At 41.7% G+C, this 22,899-nt stretch overlaps 1 protein-coding gene across 1 annotated transcript in view; it reads left to right on the forward strand.

Moving 5' to 3' along the window:
* The window catches only part of inpp4b (inositol polyphosphate-4-phosphatase type II B), a 234,877-nt gene that overhangs the window by 208,146 nt on the left and 3,832 nt on the right, over window positions 1-22,899 (forward strand). The window contains 7 exon segments of the mRNA XM_080456329.1: window positions 1,046-1,218; window positions 2,581-2,704; window positions 7,779-7,905; window positions 13,126-13,266; window positions 15,006-15,103; window positions 15,811-15,923; window positions 18,107-18,261. Coding sequence (XP_080312455.1) covers window positions 1,046-1,218; window positions 2,581-2,704; window positions 7,779-7,905; window positions 13,126-13,266; window positions 15,006-15,103; window positions 15,811-15,923; window positions 18,107-18,261 — 931 coding nt within the window.

Consider the following 22,899-nt stretch of genomic DNA (forward strand, 5'->3'; position numbering starts at 1 on the left):
TCTATATTGTCTGAATCAGCTATGTTTGAGTTCATTTATGTGCTAAAAGAGTGACTTTGATAGCTGTTTTACCGTACAATGTAAGTCAATGAGGAGCATATTTTTGAATTATCAATTTCTAATCAATGGAGCAATTATTTTTGATTTCTTGCCCACCTTTGGGGTTACATCATGGCAAGGTAACTACACACCCCAAACCTCTACCAAAGTGGTCTTACCCTTTAAGCATGCCTGCTTTACTTTCTTAGGAGAAACAGCAAGGGAACAGAAGAGGAATGTCACATTACAGATGTTCACATTACAGCCAACATTCTTGTTCAAAACAAGAATGTTGGCTGATGCCTTATCCTCGTATCCTCCTATAATTTGACAAACCTCTGTAGTGCATGGGTGCATGGTGTCGTGGTGAGGCCAAAATTGTTCTGCCAGGTTCTCCTCAGTGGCTGGAGCAATTGATCTGAATTTGCACACAATCATTGACCATTACCATGTGCACCTACAGTAACAGCGAAGCCCGTTTTCCGATTACACAAAATCTCAGCTGTTTATTAGCGTTTTTGTGTTCGCTGGCTCCCGTGTTGCCAGATCATGTGCGCATATCCCCCCACGGGTATGGTCTAGTCATCATAATTTATACAACCCACACATTATCTCTGTTAGTGCCTGTTTGTCTGCACTGACAGGACGGACTACTGTGAACTAAATTAATGATTAATTTACTGTGCATTTACACGTAACACACAACTAATTATAACCATGTGAATGTTTAGATATCAGGTTGATAGCTAGATTATTTATATTAACAGATGTTCTTCTCATTGTGATTACCTGCTGAGTGCCCAAGTTAGGGACGCCAGACTGGCACAATAAGCTTATCAATTGAATTGAAATTAAATAGGTAATATTATTTTAAATAATTATTATACTCTGTCTCCCCCCACTGTCCCTCTTTTCACTATTTTCTCTCTCCTCTCCTTTATTTCTTCTCTCTATTTCCCTACATGCTACGCTACCTACCTCCAAACCCCACCCATCTCTCCACCAGGTGACTGGAGAGAGCAGCTGTGCCCGGTGGTGACCAGGTTAAAGGAGTGTGTGGCAGAGGTGGTAGAGAGGGCTAAGAGGGCCATGACCTTTGTGCTTCTACAGGAGGCAGCCTGCAGCATCCCCCAGGGTCTGGTCCTCCAGCAGAGGAGGGACGTGGTCTTTAGCCAGGCAGTAGGTGGCCATGCACCGTGTTATCAAGTATATCGTCGCTATTGGGCAGTGGTGTAAAGTAACAAAGTACATTTACTCAAGTACTGTCCATTAAGTACAATTTTGAGGTATTTTTTACTTTATTGGAGTATTTCCAATTTTCTGTACTTTTACTTCTACTCCACTACACCTCAAAGGCAAATATTGTACTTTTACTCCACTACAATTATTTGAAAACTTTAGTTACTAGTTACTTTGTAGATTTGAATTATTATTACAAAACATACATTAACCACTTCAGCCCTATTTAAACTTTGGCTATTTGAAAATAGCCGATCTACAAGCTCACAACGTCGTGAGCTTGTAGATAGGCAATTTTTGACTACTTTGTGTGGGACATTGTAGTATGACTAAGAAGGGCATTCATTTATGAAAAACATAAAAAGTTGAAATGCAGAGATAAAAGGTTTCTGCCCAACAGCAACAATATCATAATAATGACATCTTGACATAATAATGACATCAAAATCCGTTTTTTATGTCCCGTGTATACGGTTTCTAATAAAGCTTAACGATACTGTACAATACTACTGATGTAGTCACAGAATGCCACTTTTTGATCAGAGGGAAACAAAACTTTTTTTTTGTGGTGTACATTTTACAAATGTTAAATAATATGTTAATGATATTGGCAACATTCTGTCAGAAGGATGACTGACTTGATAGCGAACAATGTGTGATGCTCCACATCTTTTGAAAAGACGGCATTTTCATACCTTTTGTTCCACTGCTTAATCTTTTGTGTATACTCGGAGTCGGTACATTTATTACCAAAAATGGTCAACAAATTGAGTTGGTATCTACAGTACCTTTAAATATTTAGAGTTTAACTACTTCAACTATATACTTTGTTGACTAGTAGTAGCCTTGTAAGTCACAACGCATCGCGATGCTAGGCATTGTGAGCTTGTATAGATCGGCTGTTTTAACTATTCATCATATGGTGAAGCATATAGGGATTTAGTGTAGTTAGATAAAGGAAAGCCTCAAGAATTGTTCTCATGGATTGCACTGGTCATGATCAGAGAATTGTTTAAAAGCTGTGTTAAGACAGTTGAGTCCCAGAACATGGGACTTTTGTATTTAGTGTGTTTCCTTTGGCTGAATATGTGTTCCCTGCTTGTCTTCCCTTGCTCACAGTGGCTCCTTAAGCTTGAGTTATACTTCATCGTACGATGGTGTCTGGCACCGAAAATAGCCGATCTACAAGCAAATCTAGAGAACCATATTTGTGTTCAACACTGTGTGTGTGTGTGTGTGTGTGTGTGTGTGTGTGTGTGTGTGTGTGTGTGTGTGTGTGCGTGTGCGTGTGCGTGTGTGCAGCTAGCAGCCCTGGCCTGTGGTTTCGTCATGAGACTGTATGCGGGGATGGAAGACCAGGGCTTCCTGAGGCAGCTTCACCAAGTTGGCCTGGTGGCCCAGTTTGAGAGCCTGCTCAGCACCTACAGTGAGTAAGAAATGGTGCTTTTGAACTGCATATAGTCCTTGTGTCTCTACTCTCTACCCAATTTTTTTTGCGTTTCCATACCCAAGTACCAGTTACTAGGTGGTACCAGTTGGTACTTTTGTTCGCGACCATCGCGGCCAGGCTCCAAGCTCAATGCCAAGAAAACAAAAGTAATTTGACAAAACCACTGCCAACTCGGTGCTCGATGTAGTCGAGGACCTCAAACATCTCGGTGCCTGGACTGCTCCAACGGAACAGGATCAGTTGGTACTTGCCTGGAATGCCTGGAATGCCGCGCATTAGCCAAGTACCGCGCTACGAGCTTTTTTGTAACAAATCTTTGCTTCTGGGGGTCCCTGGATCAAAATATTTTGAAATGGGGCCAAATACATCTCATTTTGGGGATCAAAAGGTTTGAAAACCACTCATATAGCAACATAGGGTTTTTCAGAAAACTACTAGGATTTAGAAGACGTTCTGTAGAATCGGCCTCAGGCCTTAATGGGTTAGATGAGGAGAGTGTGGACATGGGAGGTGACCTCATGGGGCGGTTTGTCAGTACTGCTGCCGAGACATGGACGCTCACAGTACAGCAGGAAAAGGCCTTGGATGGCGTTTATCTACACACGAATGCTACAAATGACACTTGGTGTCACATGGGCGGACCACACCAGAAATGTGGCCTCCCACAGGTCACATGATTGATTGATTGAATATTTTATTAGGCAAAAAATGTAAAACAGCACAGTTACATTTAAAATACTTTGTCTAAAAGGTCAGTTAAAAAAAGTCCTTGCGGTCTTGTTTCCAATGAGGTCCTTGGTATTCAATTCTTATATAGTGGCACCACAGTTCAAATATCAATACTAAAAAACTGAAAATGATAACACTATATACAAACAAAAAATAAGAAAAGCAGGGGGGGGGGAAAATTATAATGCTATATGTACAAGAAAGGAGGGGGTCGTTTGTCTAACGGGAAAATAGTACTACCTCCTTTTTTGGCCTCCTGAAAGGTTTCAGGGTTGTTTTAAATGAGCCCAGCGAACTGCACATTTTGAGGGATGGGGTTAGACTATTCCAAACCTGGGTGGCAGTGCTGCAGAAGGAGAATTTGTTGTGGTTGGTACCAGATCGTTGTTAACACTCCCTCTAGTTTTGTGACTGTGAGTGTCGCTAACATTTTGGAGGTATTTACTCAGATACAAAAAATGTGATTGGTCTTCAAAATTGTAAATTTTGAAGACCAATCCCCTTTTTTATTGTTTAACCCTGTCTTCCACCCTGAGCCAGCCTAGGCTGGCAAAATGGGTGGGAGAAAGGTGGGTCATGGGCCCCAGTCCGAGGAGTAGCCGAATCAGTTTGTTTTGGGAGGTTTGAAGCTTAGTCTTCAGTGACATCGAGATATTGGAGTACCAAGAGGTGCAAGCATAGTCAAAGAGGGGCTGAATCAGGGCCCCTGTAAAGGGTCCTGAAGGCATCCTTGGTGACAAAAGAAGAAACTCTGCCCATAAATCTCGTTCTCTGGTTAACTCTTTTGATTACCTTTGTAGCTATGCTTTCATCTGTCAGGTATTTGTCAAGAATACAGCCCAAATAAGTAATCTCTTCTTTGCTAGAGATAATTGTGTCATCGACTTTGACCTTGAAATCATTTACATTCATCTGTCTGAGGGAATGTTTGGTCCCAAAGAGAATGGATTCAGTTTTTCCAAGGTGTAGTGAGAGTTTGTTATCTGTAAGCCAAGTACGGATTTTGGAGAGTTCGGAGCTGAGAGCTTCCTCAACTTGCATCTTGTCCTCTCCCGAGATCAGGAGTGCTGAGTCATCAGCGAACAGGAACAATTTGCAGTTACAGGCAGTATTCATGTCGTTAATGTATAGAAGGAACAGTAACGGCCCTAGAATGCTGCCTTGAGGAACCCTGCAGCTCACCGGGAGGGATGAGGACATGGTTCCGTTGATGTCAACCACTTGTTCTCTACCCTCCAAGTAAGATCTCATCCAGTTTAGAGATGTGCTATCAAAACCAATCGCCCTCAGCTTATCAAGTAGAATTGAATGGTTTACAGTGTCGAACGCCATTTGGAGGTCCAGCAAGACCATGCCGCAGTATTTGCCCGAGTCTACCTCACGTTTGATGTAGTCGGTCAGATACAGTAGGCATGTGTCAGTGGAGTGGGAGGTTCTGAAGCCTGATTGGAATTCAAACAACAGTTTACGCTCGCTGAGGTAATTGCTGATTTGTTCTTGAATTAATCGCTCTATAACCTTTGAGAAACAGGCCTGTAGTTGCCAGGGTCTAATTTGCTTATTTTTTTATGCAGAGGGATTTACTCTCGCCGATTTGAATTCTTGTGGGACGTGACACTGGCTGATGGATAGGTTTGTAATGTGGGCTACTATGGGGGCAATAGAGACAGCTGCGTCTCTGAGGAATATAGTGGAAATATTGTCAAGGCCTGTGGCCTTGTTAGGCTGGACGGCAAAGAGCTTTTTTTGCACCTCTTCTGCATTTACCGGTTTGAATGAGAAGGAGTCTTTTTTAGCCCCTAGTTTGTCATAGTGAGCTAAGCTTGGATGTGGTCAGAGCCGTACAGACCTGAATGCTGAGGAAGTTTGCTTACCAACTCGGTTGCAATGGTGGTGAGAAAGATATTTGTTGATTTGGTTTGAATTTTGTTGTGGCAGCCTAATTTCTGTAGTGCCTCCCACATTTTTTGTGGGTTGCTTTTGTTTGCCTCAATGTTTTCATTTAAGAAATTCTTTTTGGCAGTTGTGAACAATTTGTTGACTCCATTGTGAAGTTTCCTGCATTTTTCAAGTAGTTGCACATTTTTGTTTTTTCCTGTACTCAGAGTAGCTTTTGTTTCTGAGCTTGATGGCATTTAGGATATCACCCTTCATCCATGGTTCTGTACGAGCCCTGATTCTCTATTGGCTCTATGCTATCAAGTACAGACAAGAATGCATTTTTGAACAAGGTCAGAGAGAGAAGGATGAGACTGGCAGGCACTGTGCCAGGTACCCGGAACTGGCTGCAAGCAAACTGACACTGTGGGAGCTCTGTGGGAGCCAACCCAATGCGTAGTTGCGAAGGGAAAGAGGAGCACCATCTATGTACTGTAGACACACAGCGGTGCGACAGCTGAGCTCAAGACCCTGGTGCTATACAGGAGGGTGTGGAAGGCAATGATCCAGGAGTCCAGAGTTGCTGATGTCTAGTCTCTACTCTCGCATCACATTATAATCCACTGCACACTAGATTTAAAAGATTCAACAGATGTTGCTACCCTAATATTCTCAGGAAGGTGGTTCCATAGTAGGGGTTGTAGTGTCAAAGGCACATCGCCCTTGACTTCAATCTAGACTCTGAAACCTGCAAATATTGGGCTGTGTTTATAATACCCACTGTATAGTGTCTGAAGCAGTTTATTAACAGGTGTGATTATTGTATTGGACATAGACACTGTGCTAAGAACAAGGAGAATTCAACTGTCGAAACATATTCTGTTTCTTTAATTAAAGAGTATATGGTCTAGACATGATTTATATTAGAAGTGCCCTTAGATAAATGTGATTTGGCACTATATAAAATAAAATGTACTTGACTTGACTTGACTTTCAGCACCTCCCCCTCCCCCGGGCAATGGTTGTGGAAACACTGAATATATCACGCCCAGAGATAGCGCAGTAAGCTACACTAATTGTCAGCCAAAGGCATCACTCTTGGGTAATCAAGGTAGATTAATAACTGATTTATACTTTGTTCTGCGTCGTGTCATGCATCAAAAATAGAAAATCTACAAACACATCACTGAGCAACGCGTTATGATCTTGTAGATCAGCTTTTCATTGCACAACACTTGTGCGCAACTAAGTAATATAAATCACCTTTAACACCGTCCGAAGCACTTGAGCTGGCAGATAAAATAGGCAATTAATTAGTAACAATCAAATGACCGTTGCACTGTGGCTGATACAGAACCCATGAGCACATCAGATTGTCGTCAATAAATGGCAGAATTTGATTACTTTTTTCCAATCGTTTTTTAAAGATTATTCAACTGTCTTGTTTCCTCAAACTATAAAGTGTGTGCGTGTGTGTGCGTGCGTGCGTGCGTGCGTGTGTGCGTGCGTGCGTGCGTGCGTGCGTGCGTGCGTGCGTGCGTGCGTGCGTGCGTGCGTCCAATTGCCTTCACATTTGGTGTTTGTATTGTTGATGCCCCAAGGGAGAGCATTTTTTTTTTTAAACTGACACGGAAGTACGGGGCTGTACAGTAGGCCTACATAGTACCCGCTGACAACTATCTGTCTATATCGATACATTTACAGAATCTCTGGTTGTACAGTGTGTCTGTCCCGTCCATAAATCGGGTGTCGTCCGAACGATTGACTTGGCACGTGCCCCAGGTGACCCGAAGGTGTGCAGTGCCAAGTGGTAATCCGGTCAGACCAGTGGTGTCCGAGAACCGAAAAACCTGAAATATCTGTATCTGTCTGTCCGCGGGTCAATGGAGGACGCACCGATTGGTTGAGCTTACATTGTGCCCTTATAAGTGGCAGTGTGTACAATGGAACAAATAGTGCACGATTTGTTGTGCCGATGGGTGAAGGAATCTGCTAAATCTATCAAACGTGTATTTCTGCTATTTATCATTTATCATTCTTTAAAGTATTAAATAGTGGTTAAAGCTGCACTATGTAACTTTCCTCTTCTACCCCGCATTTGAACCCGGTTTCCTGCGCAAGTGCTGAATCTTTTACCATGGAGCTAATAGAGCCTGCCTGCTTGCTCAGAGGATAAATTGAATCTTGATCATCAGGTCAAAATTCGTGTCAGATCCTGTGTCTAGGTGAGACATGACCTTTGACACGATCTAAATGTCTCAATAGAAGAAGAAGAGCAGGGAGACAAAATACAACCACCCCAATTGAATAAGTTATATTGTATTAACATACTCTACCATACAGATTGGACAAAATCACATTTTATTCATTAACAAAAAAGTTACATACTGCCGCTTTAATCAGTGGCTGATGAGCTCACTGCTTGGTTGCATTTGTCTAACAGGTGAAGAGATTGGCATGCTGGAGGACATGGAGGTGGGCATCTCAGATCTGCACCGAGTCATGTTTAAGATCACAGAGGCCAACACAGATGACCTCAGTGACCTCCAGCCTGTAGTCTATGGCAGACGGTGAGACATGGTTAATTTACTGTATTACTTTTCTCCGTACTGCAGCTATAGTATGAGGAAGGATTAACAAGTGATGACACATATAGCCCTGCAGGCAGGCACACAACGTGACAGTGATTGTGCTGATTAAGTGGTGCAGACAGTATGACTAAGGACTATAGACCGTAGTTTAGTGTTTTGATGTGCCAGTGACTAAGCAACTGTCTGTAACTCATATGCCGGTTGGAAAAACACGATACAGTACCAAGATATGTGAGTAACTCTCTGGCACATCTGGCACTCATGTTTTTTTCATAAGTTAATGCCGTACAAGAGTGTTGCACGTAAGTAGCGAAAATAGCCAAACTAAGCTTGTATTTTCGCTACTTTTGCACACTCCTGTACGGCACGTGTCCCATTGCGATGTGTTGTGAGCTTGTAGATCGGCTATTTTCGAAATAGACACAGGTTCTTTCTTTTTTAATTTCTTGAAAAGTGACAGTTTTGGACATTCAAGGTTTCCACCAGACAGCGACGATATTCTTTTTGCACTTCACTTGCACACTGGCATTAATAGCGCATAAGCACACTAATGAGAAATGGCGGCAATTGAGCTTGTAGTGCAAACAAGCTACTGGGATGAGCATAGATAGATAGTATTGAGGCTATGAGACATTAAAGGGATATTTCACTTTCAAACATGGGGTCATTTTATCATCTACTCAGGCTTTTGTGAACACCCCAGACAGTTTTTAAGTTGCTTGATTCAGTATTTAGATATTTAGATACAAATCCATTATAACACCCGTCCTTGGTTCTGGTGAATGATATTGTCCTCTTAATGCGTGAGGGGGCCATGTTTTTTTATTACTTTTTTCATTAATTTTTTATAATTTTGGGGGAAAACGAAAAAACATGGCCACCTCACGTATTAGGAGGGCAGTATGAGTATGTACGTTTTTTATATATATATATATATATATATATATATTCTATTGACTTAACAATAAAAAAATATATTAACTCCTCTAGAGATGATTTTGTGGTCTCGTAAGCCATGTTAACAAACATTATCTTTATGTGCAGTTTTAAGTATTGCTTTAGAAAATGTGCTACTTGTGAAATGGAAACAGCAAGATTTTGCTAAAGAAGTTTTTACGCTTGCTTTAGGTGTTGTTGTTTTTTCCATTAATGCACTAATTGGGAGATGGAAACACCTTTGCCAAATAAGTTCTGACATAGCAAACAAACATTTACCTCACATGACTACTATGGATTTTTATGCAGAAGCCACATCAGCGTAATAATACCTTCCCACATGTCTTCATACATTTAACCTGAACCATGAAGCAACCACACACATCCACACGCACGCACGCACGCACGCACGCACGCACGCACGCACGCACGCACGCACGCACGCACGCACGCACGCACGCACGCACGCACGCACGCACGCACGCACGCACGCACGCACGCACGCACGCACGCACGCACGCACGCACGCACGCACTGACGAAATTCGGTCCCGGGTCACCGAACCTGGTCATAGGCCCAGGCACCTGTTGTACCTGCTGTCAGACTTCTTATTGCTGTACCATTATAATAATACTAATAATAATGATGACTTCAGGGATCTCCATACTGAATGGACATAAATGGGACACATACAGACAGATACAGAGACCCCCATTAATGAGCGATAAAGAAACATTGACAGACAGACAGAGATGAGTGGATTTTTAGATATACTAGAGATTCGGGCGGCTACGCGGCCCTCACACCTACGTCGCACCACTGATCCGACCAATGTGTCTGAGTCATAGTGTCGGGGGGGGGGCATTGTGAGAGTACCCGTTGTACCTGTCTGTCCCTTTTAAGCCCAATATATTTGGAGATCTCTGTATCTGTCAGTCCTTGTCCTTTTTATACCCTTATAAACATCCCTAATGTCATCTGTATATGCCCATATATGGGCATGCCCCTATATATGTTTATGTCTGAGTCATAGTGACGGGGCGGTCCGCTGGCCGGCAGGCCCACCCATTAACCAATTTTATTATAGGATAATATAGACCGGTGACCGTTGGGCACCGGCCTACTCGGGAACGATGCAAGATCGGGAATGGGACAATAGGACAATTGGATATTGACAACAGACTTCTCACTCGCATCACTCCATAGGGTCCTCTGCAATACACATGCCAAGTTTGTCAGACTTATGTGGGGGACAGACAAACAGATACAAAGACAGACAGACATGCAGAAATTCCATGCATTTTTTGATAGAAAGATTCCATGCATTTTTTGATAGAAAAGATATTCAGATAGTCAGCAGAACTGTCACTGCCGGAAAATGTATTTATTCCTTCTGCAGAACTGGTACCAGTGAGTATATCCAAATTCAAACACTCTCTTTAACAGTGTTTATGAATAGTTTCTAGACGTATCATTTCCTCCCCTGCTGAACCCGCAGACTTCAGTGTGGCAGTGTTGAACGTGTAAAATATAATCTTCGGACAAAAATGAATAAAATAATGGCTTGTGAATGACTCACGCAGACACCCCACTACCACCGACGACGGCCGTGTACAAACCAGACACTCTACAATAGATTTCCGGCCACAGACTCTAATGAATGGCCCTGTAACAGCCTTTAGTGGCCGAAGCCTATACAAAATAGATGCAGAAATAACTACAAAAAGTCTCACAGGTCTCCGCTTGGTCAAGTAGGTTATTGTGGGCCTGCAATGTTCGGAATTCGCCAATCAGGTTGGAATATGATAAATCGGACCTATCCGTCTTGATCACTTGACTATAAATATAATGTGTACCAATTATTTGCTGTGATGTTTGGACAAAATTTGTAGGAGTAATTAAAAAAAAAAGTTTGGCAAAAATCGGCCTCCTGGTGGCGCTATAATAGGGCAATGTTAAAAGGGTGGCATTCGTTCCTCAACGTAGTAGCCTGGCATGGCCAGACAAATATCACTGCGTAGATATTAGTCTGGAATCTCTGTGTGGAACCTGCATTTCCAAGATCCGAATTAAAAAAATTCTTCTGGTGATAAACCCGCGCCACATTTGCATACTGGGCCCTGATTGGTCCCTCTGTAATTCGGAGGGAGTGAGTGGGAGTGGGATCTAATCACAACTGGGCGGTGCCAGACCAAATCTGCCAAGGGCAATTTTTTGTTTTGCAATGGCAATTTCGTCTGGTTTCCAGGCTATCAACGTAGTGCCAATCTGCATGCAAAGTTTCACCGCAATTGGACGCTGCATTCATGAATTGCAGCATTTTGTTCAAAGTGGGCCAGTCCTGCAAACTTTAGATGTCAATCTTAGCCAATCAAGATGGAATATGAAAAATCAAACGGATCCATCTTGATCACATGACTATAGAGATCATGTGTCCGATTTGTGTGAAATTTGGATAAAATCTGAGGGTTTTTCTTTTTACATAAGTCTGCCTCCTGGTGGCGCTATAAAAGGCAGAAAGGTTTTTCCTTGGCCTCTAGGAAGTGCGCATACAAAGTTTTACACAGATTGGTGCAGTTATAGGTAAAAACATGAATCGGCCTGTTATAGCGCCACCATGAGGCTGATTTAAAAAAAGTTAAATTTCTTCCTCGACGTAGTGGGAATGTGCGTGCAAAATTTCATGGGAATTGCACACTGTGTTCATGATTTGAGGCATTTTGTTCAAAACGGAGCATTCCTGCAAACTTTGGAAGCCAATCTTAGCCAATCAAGAAGGAATATGAAAAATCTGAATGACCTGTTTCGTTTAATGACTACTAGGCTACTGTGTACCGATTTGCGTAACGTTTGGACAAAATCTGTAGGAGTACTGTCAAAAAATGTGTTTAGCTAAAATCGCCCTCCTGGTGGCGCTATAACAGGCCCATGTGAACAATTTGGGGTAGAGGTTCTAATCTGGCATCCAGGGAGTGTGTGTGCACAGTTTCGCTGCGAGCAAGCCAACAGTGCCGGAGATTTGCTGTTCGCAGACGGAAGGACGGACAGACACACGGACGGACGGACGGACGGACGGACAGACAGACAGGGTGCAAAACATAGTCTCGGCCATGCCTTTGTTCGGCCGTGCGGAGACAATGATTGTATATTTCCTTTTACTCATTAAACGGTTTTGTTTTAAGTTAATAAACCTACACAGGCGGGCAATGGATGGAGGTGCTCTCTCCAGCGGCGTAACGAGGCAACAGTGGGCCTCAACGCGGGGTGGTCACCGTGGGCCCTCAACCCCCCCGGTGGTCACCGTGGGTCCTCAAATCCCCCCCCCCCCCCCCCGCCGCCGCCGCCGCGGCCGGGAATTTTAGCCAGAACAGAACACAGAAAACAGCCCAAACTGTGCATTTCGGTCTATAAACCAAGAGGACAGCGGCGTACTGTACAGTAGTTACGAGGTCTAGATGAACGTGTACCTCGCCTCTTCCGACTTCCAGTGTTGCCAGATTTTGCGAGAGAAACAAGCAACCAGGTCTATGAAATGTTATTTTTTTATTATTTAATTTTACCGACGGCACGGGTGGGCCCCAAATGACTCTGGGCCCCAACGCAACTGCGTTGTCTGCGTCCCGCTAGTTAGGCGTCTGGCTCTCTCTCTCTAACACACAGTTTCCCCTCTGACATGATTTATTTTGCGTCATTTTATCTATACGGATTGGGGTTATTAAAATGGAACATATCAACATTTTGGTCCATTCTGCCTCTAACCTTATGTGAAGCCATCTATCGTGACCTGCACTACCTAGTGTGAAGTACTGAGTGTGTCAACTCAACTTTATTGTCACATAACAAAACAAAAAAGTGGGTGAAATTAAGTTCCGTCATTGGAGTTTTAAGAAAGGTGGAAGCAGATAGACAAAAGAAAGACACAGAAAAACTGGTCAGATATCAATATGAGCAGTGTGAAATGTATAGCCAATGGCTGCTTACTGCTCCTAGTGATTATAGGGTGGGTAAATGCAGAAAACGAATTTTCCTGTATGTGCAAATATACAGTGACAAAAAACACCCCAAGGAGTGGGGACCAATAAAAGAATAAAACAAATAAGCTTCAAATGTTTTCAAAAACATTCTTGAGAGCAATGTTTAGCTGTAAATTACATTGTGTGTTTGTTTGTTTGTTGTGCAGCTTTTCCAAACATGTCAGGTTGCTTACATTATGGACATTATTCACCCATTTTCTCCCTTTCTTCTTTTCTGTTTTCCATTCAGAGACCACTACACTGTAGAAGTGCCATTACCGCGGCTGGTGTTCCAGACCTTACCAGAGGAGATCAAGGAAGGCAAGCCGTTACAAGTGTTCCCAGTGTTGTTCAACGTGGGTATCAACGAGCAGCAAACGATAGCAGAGAGGTACCGCAAGAACAGCACCTGCAATTTACTAACAATATGACAGAGAACTACAGTATACGAGAAGACACGGTTTCTGAGTGTTCTGTACAAATGTAACCACATTGTACATTTGACTACATTTGTGTTATTTTGTTGGATTATTTCATGTTTACAGACGTGCAAAAAAAATATATTATAAAAATAGAATCATCGGACAGAATCAAAAACAGAATCATATTTATTTAAATGTTGAGACTTAAATTATACATACACTGACATAAAATATTTATATGCCTACTTAGTGAGGATCTCTGTCCTCTTAATGTCTTGCAATGGACTTTAATATGTCAAAACAACCTTCTCAACTCGCACAATGCAAGGCACATTTCAACAGCAAGGTAATACAAATGGCTTTGCACAACATTAAGAGCATTAAGACAAACAGGTATCAAACATGTGGAAACAATGTTACCATACTTTTGGCAAATTCTTTCCCATCTACTGTAAGCCACTGATGCTTTTTGCTTGAAAGCATTTGATTCTTAAAACTGTGCATTGCCATATTTCACAGTGTGTGGGCATGTGTTGCGCGACCTTATATGGAGTCTAGAGGCTAAGGAGTAACACATAAAGTACCACAAACACAGGTAACGGAACAAATGTGCATTTATTACTAACCAAAGTTATGGTTACAGAAACCAAATAGAAGCATAAGACGTCAGGGTGGCCAAGGACAAAACAACAAACCAAAGACCACACTAAATAATAAATAAATTCACTAATCTGCACCAAGTCAAATTACAATTCTAGTCTCCCTGACAACAGAAAGACAGGAGAAAAGGTGATTCAAACTAAAGGGCAGCACACCCCTACCAGAAGCTTCCCATGTACTTAAGCAAACAGCATAAAGCTACTTTAAGCACTCAGCATTAAAATATGGCACACAGCCTACAGACAGGTATGACAGTGTGCACAGGCGAAAAATGGCAAAAGGACTGAAGAGGAGCTTAACTTTTATGCTGGCTGCTGGGTGATTTAGGAATGAGGCCCAGGGCCGGTGCAGACCCAATTGCCGCTCTAGGCAAGCTACCCCGGTCCGTCCCTGACGACATTTTGGTCCTTTTTTTTCCCTTCATAAAATATCAACAGCTGCATATAGCAAAAGATAGCACGCATTTCTCACCTTCTTTCCTCAAAACTGCAGCACTGATGGTGGTTTATTTGGTACTGACTGTTTTTTTTTTTTTTTTTGGAGAACATCCATAGCGATAAAGCAACATATTTATTTTTCGAAACCAGATAAAAAGGTCTGGTTGCTCACGGTGTGTAAGGACCTTTATACTGTTTGCACTCATTTGCATCCAGGCTACAAAAGCCTTCAGAAGGATATTACCAATGTGACAGCCTCGAATGAGCCATGCAAACTAAATCATTCTTATTATTTATGGCTGTGAATGAACATTGTGTCAAACTTATTATCAATCAACAAATTACTCATAGCTGTAAATCAACAGTATAACGTGTGTTGTCTAAGTCTCTACTGTATGGTATGCCTCAGTCAAAATATCATACTGAAATAAGTATTGCATGGTATGTACATGTGCATAGGTCGCTGTTTCTGCTTTCTCCCTTACAGATCTTTTATTGTCAATCTGATTGAAGAGAAAAAGTACTATGGGCAAAGTACTGCTTTCATAGAAAGCAGCCTGTCACTGTCTGTATCCTTGACTGTATGTCCCTCTTTTTGTCTCTCTCGATAGGTTTGGAGACATCTCACTGCAAGAAAGAATAAACCAGAGGAACTTTGAGATTCTAGAAGCTTATTACAAATCACTGAGTGAACAGGTGCCCCTAGAATGTAAGTGCACAGACTTGAAACAAATATTTCCAAGTTGTAACATGGTCATGGTCACTTACATAGATGAAATATTCATGGAACACATCTGTCAAATGTTGTCAGTAGTCTTTGGCGGCAGCTGTGTTTTGAAAGATAAACATCAAGGAACTTGAGCTTGCATAAAGTATTTAGTGCGGCAACACATAAAAGGACCTTTGTGCTGCACACATACAGAGATTTTCTCACCAAATGGCAAGACACACATTATCCAGAAACTATGCAAATTTCAAACCACATAAAACAAAATCTAAAGTGCAACAATGGAAACGTGCTACAAGAGATTAAGTATACGGTACTTCAAAATGCCAAAGTAACCATAAAAAGGAAACGTAAAAATTAGATATGCTGCAGGGTCAGAAATTATGCAATTTCAAAAAGACACACATCAACCTTCTAGGTCACTTGCTTATTAAGGAACATTTAACTTGCCCAGCCCAACCACATAATATTATGTCAGTGCCTGTGTGTGTGGGCCAATATCCATTATGGTAAAAGGGTCCCATTGCAGCTCATCATAGGTGTTATCCGGCGAACTAGTTCACCAATCAAGATCAATAGAAACGCAAGAAGATAAACATTGTCAACATTTTCCTTTTCTCTGAGATCTACTGTACGTAGCATAAAACAGCAAGAAAGACACTGTGTGTGATTTTGTTTCCCTTGTGCAGGTCTACCGTATTTTCAGACACAGTCAGACTTGAAGGATCTACTTGAAACCCTGGGCCAGAATGTAGTGACGAAGAAGAGGAAGAACGTGGAAATACTATGGCTCGCCGGAACGGTGAGAATCCCTTCCAACTGCATGGTTGACCTTTCTGCTTCAATAGCGGGAAGGGAATGAGCGTATCGGGTTTGTTTATGGTTATGTCTGAGTCATAGTGACATGTCTATATATGGGCTTATTGGGTTTGTTTATGGTTATGTCTGAGTCATAGTGACATGCCTCTATATGGGCGTTTCGCGTTTGTTTATGGTTATGTCTGAGTCAATGGCTGCGTTTACATGGACAGGTATATTCCACTAATATTCGGAATGACTGCTCATGCAGAAGAAAAATGCTCATGTAAACACCTCAATTGGAATAGAATATTCACATGTCCGCACTTAGTAGTGCTGTCGGAATTGGCCAAAGATGACCCATCAAATCTCGAATTTGTATAATTTTTTATATAAAATATTGTATGCAGTAAACTTTAATTTAAAGACTGCATAAGTCTATTTATGTCTCTGTATGAGTCTGCCACGGTTGGTGCTGAGAAGCACTTGCTCCTGCCGGATAGAATTAATGAAATTCTATAGCGTCATTTAATAAGCTTATATACTGTAATGGTTAAGCCCAGACTTGTCCCGGAGAACGGACGCTCCGAGGATCTGAGCGTGTAATGGAGGAGCAATCTTTACCTGTCCTTGACATGAAACGGGAAAATATAATCAAAATAATCTATTCAGTCAGATGAAACGTTTTTTGTTTAAATAAAATTAAGGTCGCCTACATGAGAAATGTGACAAGTAGTAGCTTAAGTTTTACCGTGAGGGATAATCCAAAGTTTGGTTGTGAATTGTCTATCATCATTACTAAACGGTTTGTGTTATTATTTTCTAATTAAATAAAGTGACGTGGTTGTGTGATTATTAAACGTGTGTAGATTGGCTCGTGTTCGGCGCGACACCGTTGTACGACGAATTTGACTTGAAGCTGCTTGCTCAGAACTCACGCTGATGCAATCTCGCGAGATCAGATGCTGTGTAAGGTTACAGGCACCTAAAGTCTTGCGAGAACTCGCAAGGCAGAATATTTTTTATTTTAATTAAAACTTTTAAAACTTTAAAAAATACAAAGAAAATGGTCCGAACTTGTAGATCTGCTACTTTCGCATTAAAGCGGCGATAACAAAGGAACGCGGGCTCGCACCGGTGCGTGGGCGGCTCATCGGGTCAGGGTTGGCGCAGCACATCCAACGCTGCCTGGCCCGAGTCGATGCGTCGCTTCCCGGCCTGCCTACGGAGGCCGGGAGGCCTCCGCCGCGGAGGCACAAGGGGGCTATTGTCTCCTCCCCATGCCCACCAGGGGAAGCTCTGCCCTGGGTAGTGGAGCCGGGGTGGCCCCTGGTCCATGCCCGGGCGTAGGCAGGAACCACTTTGCGCATGTCAAAAGTGATATTCCGAATGAATGCTTTGGGTCATGTAAACGAGGAATACTTGTATTCAGGTTCCATAAACAGTTGGGTATGAATCTGTTTGGAATGAGTTCATTCTGAATGAATAAATATTGTCCAATTTAAACGCGGCCATAGTGACATGCCTATATATGGGCGTATCAGGTTTGTATATGGTTAAGTCTGAGTCAAGAGTGACGCGGCCCGCCTGCCCGCCGGCCCTCCCGTTAGACAGTTTCAATATAGGAAGATGAAGTCCATGACGTTAATACACTGGTCATACACTGCCGCCATTTTTCCTTTTTCTCCCCTGTAAATATATCTATTTGTATTTGTTGACGACATGTATCAATGTGTTCATATCCTATGCTCTGTTGAATTGAATACATAGGACCACAATGGAAACAAGTCCTTAGTACTTTTTGTGTTATCCTTTTAGCCTGTGTTTTACTGCACCATTTTATTCCATTTGCACGCTGGAATGGACTGTGTGGAAAACAGGATGTTATTCCAGGACACTTTCCACTTGACTGCCAGCATTAGTTTTGTTTTTGTTTAACACTTGGCACTGTTTTTCTCAATAAAATACCAACACTAGTACACTATGTACTTGCACTAGCACTCCACATATTTTGTAATAACTTTACATTCCAAACAAGAAATGCTATATTTGTTCTTGCGTAACCTAGTGAAATGTTTGATATGATACGGCCCAGTGAGGACAATGAACTGAACCGGAGGCAAACATGTCTGTGTGATGGAGTGATTCAGAAAAGTGATATCCACGCTGCCTTTCTCACCTTCCAAGATCTGCCGAAGACTGAATGGTATCAGGTTCACCAGCTGTAAAAGTGCCAAAGACCGGACATCCATGTCTGTCACGCTAGAACAATGTGCCCTGCTGCGAGATGAACACCACCTCAGCAAGGACTACTTCATCCAAGCCCTGGACTGCATGCGAAGGTAATGTCAGAAAAAAAAAACGCACAGAATGTGTTGTGCAGTCGTAGCCATTGTAGTTGTCCCACTTGCATTGGTGCTGCAGACAATTCTGATATGGAGCTGGACCAAATTTATATATTTTATGCCAAAAGGCTTCATATGGAGATGAAGGGTAACAAAACATATAATCAAACGTCATAAAGTGGCACCCTGACAGCCTACTTGATGCATCCATCCTATATCAGAGCTTGAGATTTTATTCTCTCTTGAATGAAACCCACCAAATGAGTATAATGTAACACAAAACTCTTAATATATCTCAACCAAGTAATTACCAGATTGCTGACAGGACCATGGTTGTTTTCTTATTATTATTATTGGGTGTACAACTGTACAACTGTACAGCAGTAATTCAGTCAAAAGCAAGAGTTCTTCCAATGGCTACATCTGTGCTAAATATGGATGCAGGTTACCATTCTAACCAATCACTAAATTCAACCAATTATTGATTAGTGCACAAGAGCCATGGAATTTGTTTTAAACCAATACTGATTCTGATATTTGATGAGTAAATACAACTGTCTGAACAGAAACCTACTACAGGCAGCATGAAATATGTACCCTTTCCTGCATGGATTGTGTCAGTACATCTGCTGGTATAACATACTGTAAAAAGACCCTCAAATCTGAACTCAAAACCCAGATAAATACTTGGTTTATATCAGAGCATTGGTCTATCATTTTGGCTTCTGTTAACAATCCAGTAGTACTTAATGCTTACAGAAGGTTAAAAAGCTGCACCCATACAAGATGTACGTGACAAGACGGGACACATTCACCATGCGCACAAGTCCATTTTTGTCTGCACCCCCACCTCCCAGTTCATCACCAGTAGCTGTGACTCTGCAAGCATCCCTGTTCATTCCTCTTCCCACACACAGTGGTACAGCAGCTATTGGAGAAGCCCACATCATGCATATATATGTCCTTCACAGTATTGGAAAGTAACTAAGTGCATTTACTCAAGTACTGTACTCCAGTACAATTTTGAGGTACTTTTACTTTACTTGAGTATTCCCATTTTTCAATACTTTATGATTCTACTCCATCTCCACTACATTTCAAAGGCAAATACTGTGCTTTTTACTCTACTACAATTATTTGACAGATTTAGTTACGCGTTTATACTTTGCAGATTTCAATTATTATTACGTACATCACTTGTACTTTATGAAAACAAAGGTGAATCTGTACTATCTGTTCCAAATCAACATGTTCTTTGTACTGATAATCAATATATGTATACCAATACATCACGTGACATAACTTGTAAAACAATTCTTATAAATCCAGCTATGAAGTATTGTGTGGTGTGTGGGATCAGGGACAATAGTTAGCTTTTGGCCGATGTACGTTTCTAGCACCTATTTGTGTGTGTGTGTGTGTGTGTGTGTGTGTGTGTGTGTGTGTGTGTGTGTGTGTGTGTGTGTGTGTGTGTGTGTGTGTGTGTGTGTGTGTGTGTGTGTGTGTGTGTGTGTGTGTGTGTGTGTGTTCACTTGACCACTTAAGCCTGATATATACTTAGTCATATGATAATATTAGAATAGCCAATCTAAAGTTTGGCAGGTGACTTAAGTCATTCAGTATTATTGTTTGTTATTAATGTTGTTATCTGCATGACTTTGCCTGTGTTTAAACCTTGAGCCTAGTTTATGGTCCTGGCATATAGTATAACAGTGTTACGAACCTGTCACAGGACTTGCAAGTAATGAACTATTGACATTTTGACAATTTTTGGGGGGCGTTTAAGTGATCACTCTTGGAAGACAGACAACTGGAGAGAACTAGAGAGAGGTAGATTTGGGGTGGCCATACCCGAATGGTTAGAGAGGCCATCTGGGAATAAGAAGGTCCCTGGTTTGCCCCTCGATCGGCCCAGTCTATGTGTTGAAGTGTCCCTGAGCAAGACACTTGCTGCTCCTAATAGTTAGGATGTGTTGACTTTGTTGACCGGTGTCTATACCTGGTTCACTCCTTTATTTCCCTCTACACCAAATCTCTTCTCCGAAAATAGCTGTTGTACAAGATCACGACGTGTCACGTTGCGATGCGACGCATTGTGAGCTGCTATTTTCAGCGAATGTTTGCCTATTATGACATGCCCAGAATAGGGATGCTAGGGTTCATGTGGTTATTGTAGTGGTTACAACAGGAATACAAGACAATCTGTCTTGTCTTGTCTTGTCTTGTGTCTCATCTTGTTCATGGATGTAGAAGGCTTTTACTCTAAGTATTCTTCTACAATTGTGTTAATAATAGGACTTAGAATAGACCAGCTCACCGATATAGGGCAGAATGAGCAGAATAGGAAGGATGAGAGAATATTTCCTGCGGGTGGCAGAACTGGTTGACTGGATTGTTGTGGCTGCTGAATTATTGAAAAAAAATAACTCCAGCACTGCAAGCCATTGTTCTCAACTATGCCACCCGTTGCAATATAATTTGAACAGCTACAGTATGGTTTCTATGATGGAAGTTTGTATAACAATATGGCCTTACTCTAGTACAGTATATGCAATTGTATGAACCTACAAGTGTGTGAACCTACAATAGTCTCACTACTAATGATTTAACATGACTTCCCATTGGTGCAGAAAAAGCCATTCTCCTCAGCTATGCTAGCAGCTACAGTATAACAGCATTTCATCAGCTGTGCTTTTAGCATCCGGCCACAGGTCAATACATATTCTAGTGAATATGTATTGTCCTGTAAGCTACACAATGACACTGGAAATCAGCAAATAAGAATATGACAATAAAAGACATCTGCTTCCATTCTAATCACTGAAATTGTTCAGTGTTATTATACTGCGGTCAGGTTTAGGCCTGGCTCAGGGAAGAGGACGCCCCTGCCATGCATAGACCACCATGGGCACCGTTGGAGGTGCGACAGGCCCATGGCCTAGCAGGAAGACCATCCCTCTGTATGAAATAACTACTACAATGGGGTTGAACTTCTGTACAAAAGCATTGAAGCACTGATTGATTTATGAGACCACATAATGTTCTAGTGCCTCTAATTTCCCATTAAATTCATCCATCAACCCCATTTGTTTGACAAGCACACTCACATTCGCACTCACTGCGCATGCCATATATCTCACACGTCCAGATGTTATGGCTCTCAAATTGGATGTATTCCTCATGCATTCTATTCTGGAAATTAAATGTACTTAACAGGACTATCAATTCTGAATGACATGACACTTCAGGGGCTGCCAATATGGAAAGCAAGCTATGTTTTAATTCAACCCAGGCCCAGAGGTGAAGCAGAATATACTGTGCAGTTACAATATTCGTTTGTTGTACTGCTGTTGTTCACTTTCAAAGTCTCTAGAGGTGCAATGGTCCAATCCTCTGAGCTAGTTCCAGAGTTCTGTGAATAGGAATGTACTTTTATGAGTATGGCGTGAACGTATTGCACATATAAAACAAATGAAAATGAAAATCAATCAAAACAAAAATTTTCTCATGAAATATAAATTGAAATCGTTTTTTTTTTTCAAATGAACTTCAGAGATATCCAACTGATTGCAGGAATTCCGCTTTGCTGTGATGCTCTGTATGGAAACAACATGAACAGGAGTTGATTTGTAATCCACAAGATTACAGTATACTTTATAGCACTGTAGGCGCCACGGGCCACAGTACAAAGACCTGTAAAACCACATGTGGTGCCAATGATTTAACCTGTCTGGGACATATCACTGAGCTTTTACTACTGTTTACTACTGTCTGTTACCCATGCTGCAAAAAACTGACAAATGTTGGAGAAAATATCTTTTGACGTAACAAAATCTAAAATATAACAGTGGAAATACATTGTATCGAATAAGAATTTTGGCTAAGAAATGGTGCTATGTTTGTTTTTTTGGCAGTATACATAGGATGGGATGACAAAAAAAGAAAATCAAACATCTGCATTGTGCATATTAAAACTGTACCTTTCGCCCATCATCCTTTTCCCAGCTGGCTCATTTTACCCGCACCATTTTACCAGTTTGTAAGGCTATTTCACCACTCGGCACCCAAGTATTCACTAGTCCTGTCTGTCTGTCCATCTTTGCCTGCTGCTCGTCTATAACACTCGTCTGCTCGTCTTTAGAGGTTAAACCTGCACTAACGCAGGGTCTAAGTGGGCTCCTTGGTGTACCTACTTTTACTTACTGTAAGCTTGTATACAGGCTCTTAAAGGGGAATTTCACCCATAATGCAACAATGCAATGGATTTTCATTTGATCCCAGCTTTCAGTATAATTGACTGTCCACGAGTCCATTCTGACAACAGACAACAGATCATTACATAAGATATTTGGCTGAAATTCTGTTTAGGTTTAAATTCCTACAAACCCCTCTACTATGATAAACAACTTACTGACTAGTGGCTTTAGGACATAAGCCACACAAGGCTATATTTGACACAGAACAAACATGTGCCTTTGTTGTGACATACTGCACATTCAACCATCCATGGTGCAAGCTAAACACTTCCCATCTTTATTCTGTATAAGACTACAGTAAATAATCACAGTTTTTTTGTTTGTGGTGAAATGCCCCTTTACAGACTCAGTCCGGCAGGGTTCGATTTGCTGGGGGGGG

This window comes from Gymnoscopelus braueri (assembly GCF_963280865.1).
Source record: "Gymnoscopelus braueri genome assembly, chromosome: 2".
In the NCBI taxonomy this organism is placed as follows: Eukaryota; Metazoa; Chordata; class Actinopteri; order Myctophiformes; family Myctophidae; genus Gymnoscopelus; species Gymnoscopelus braueri.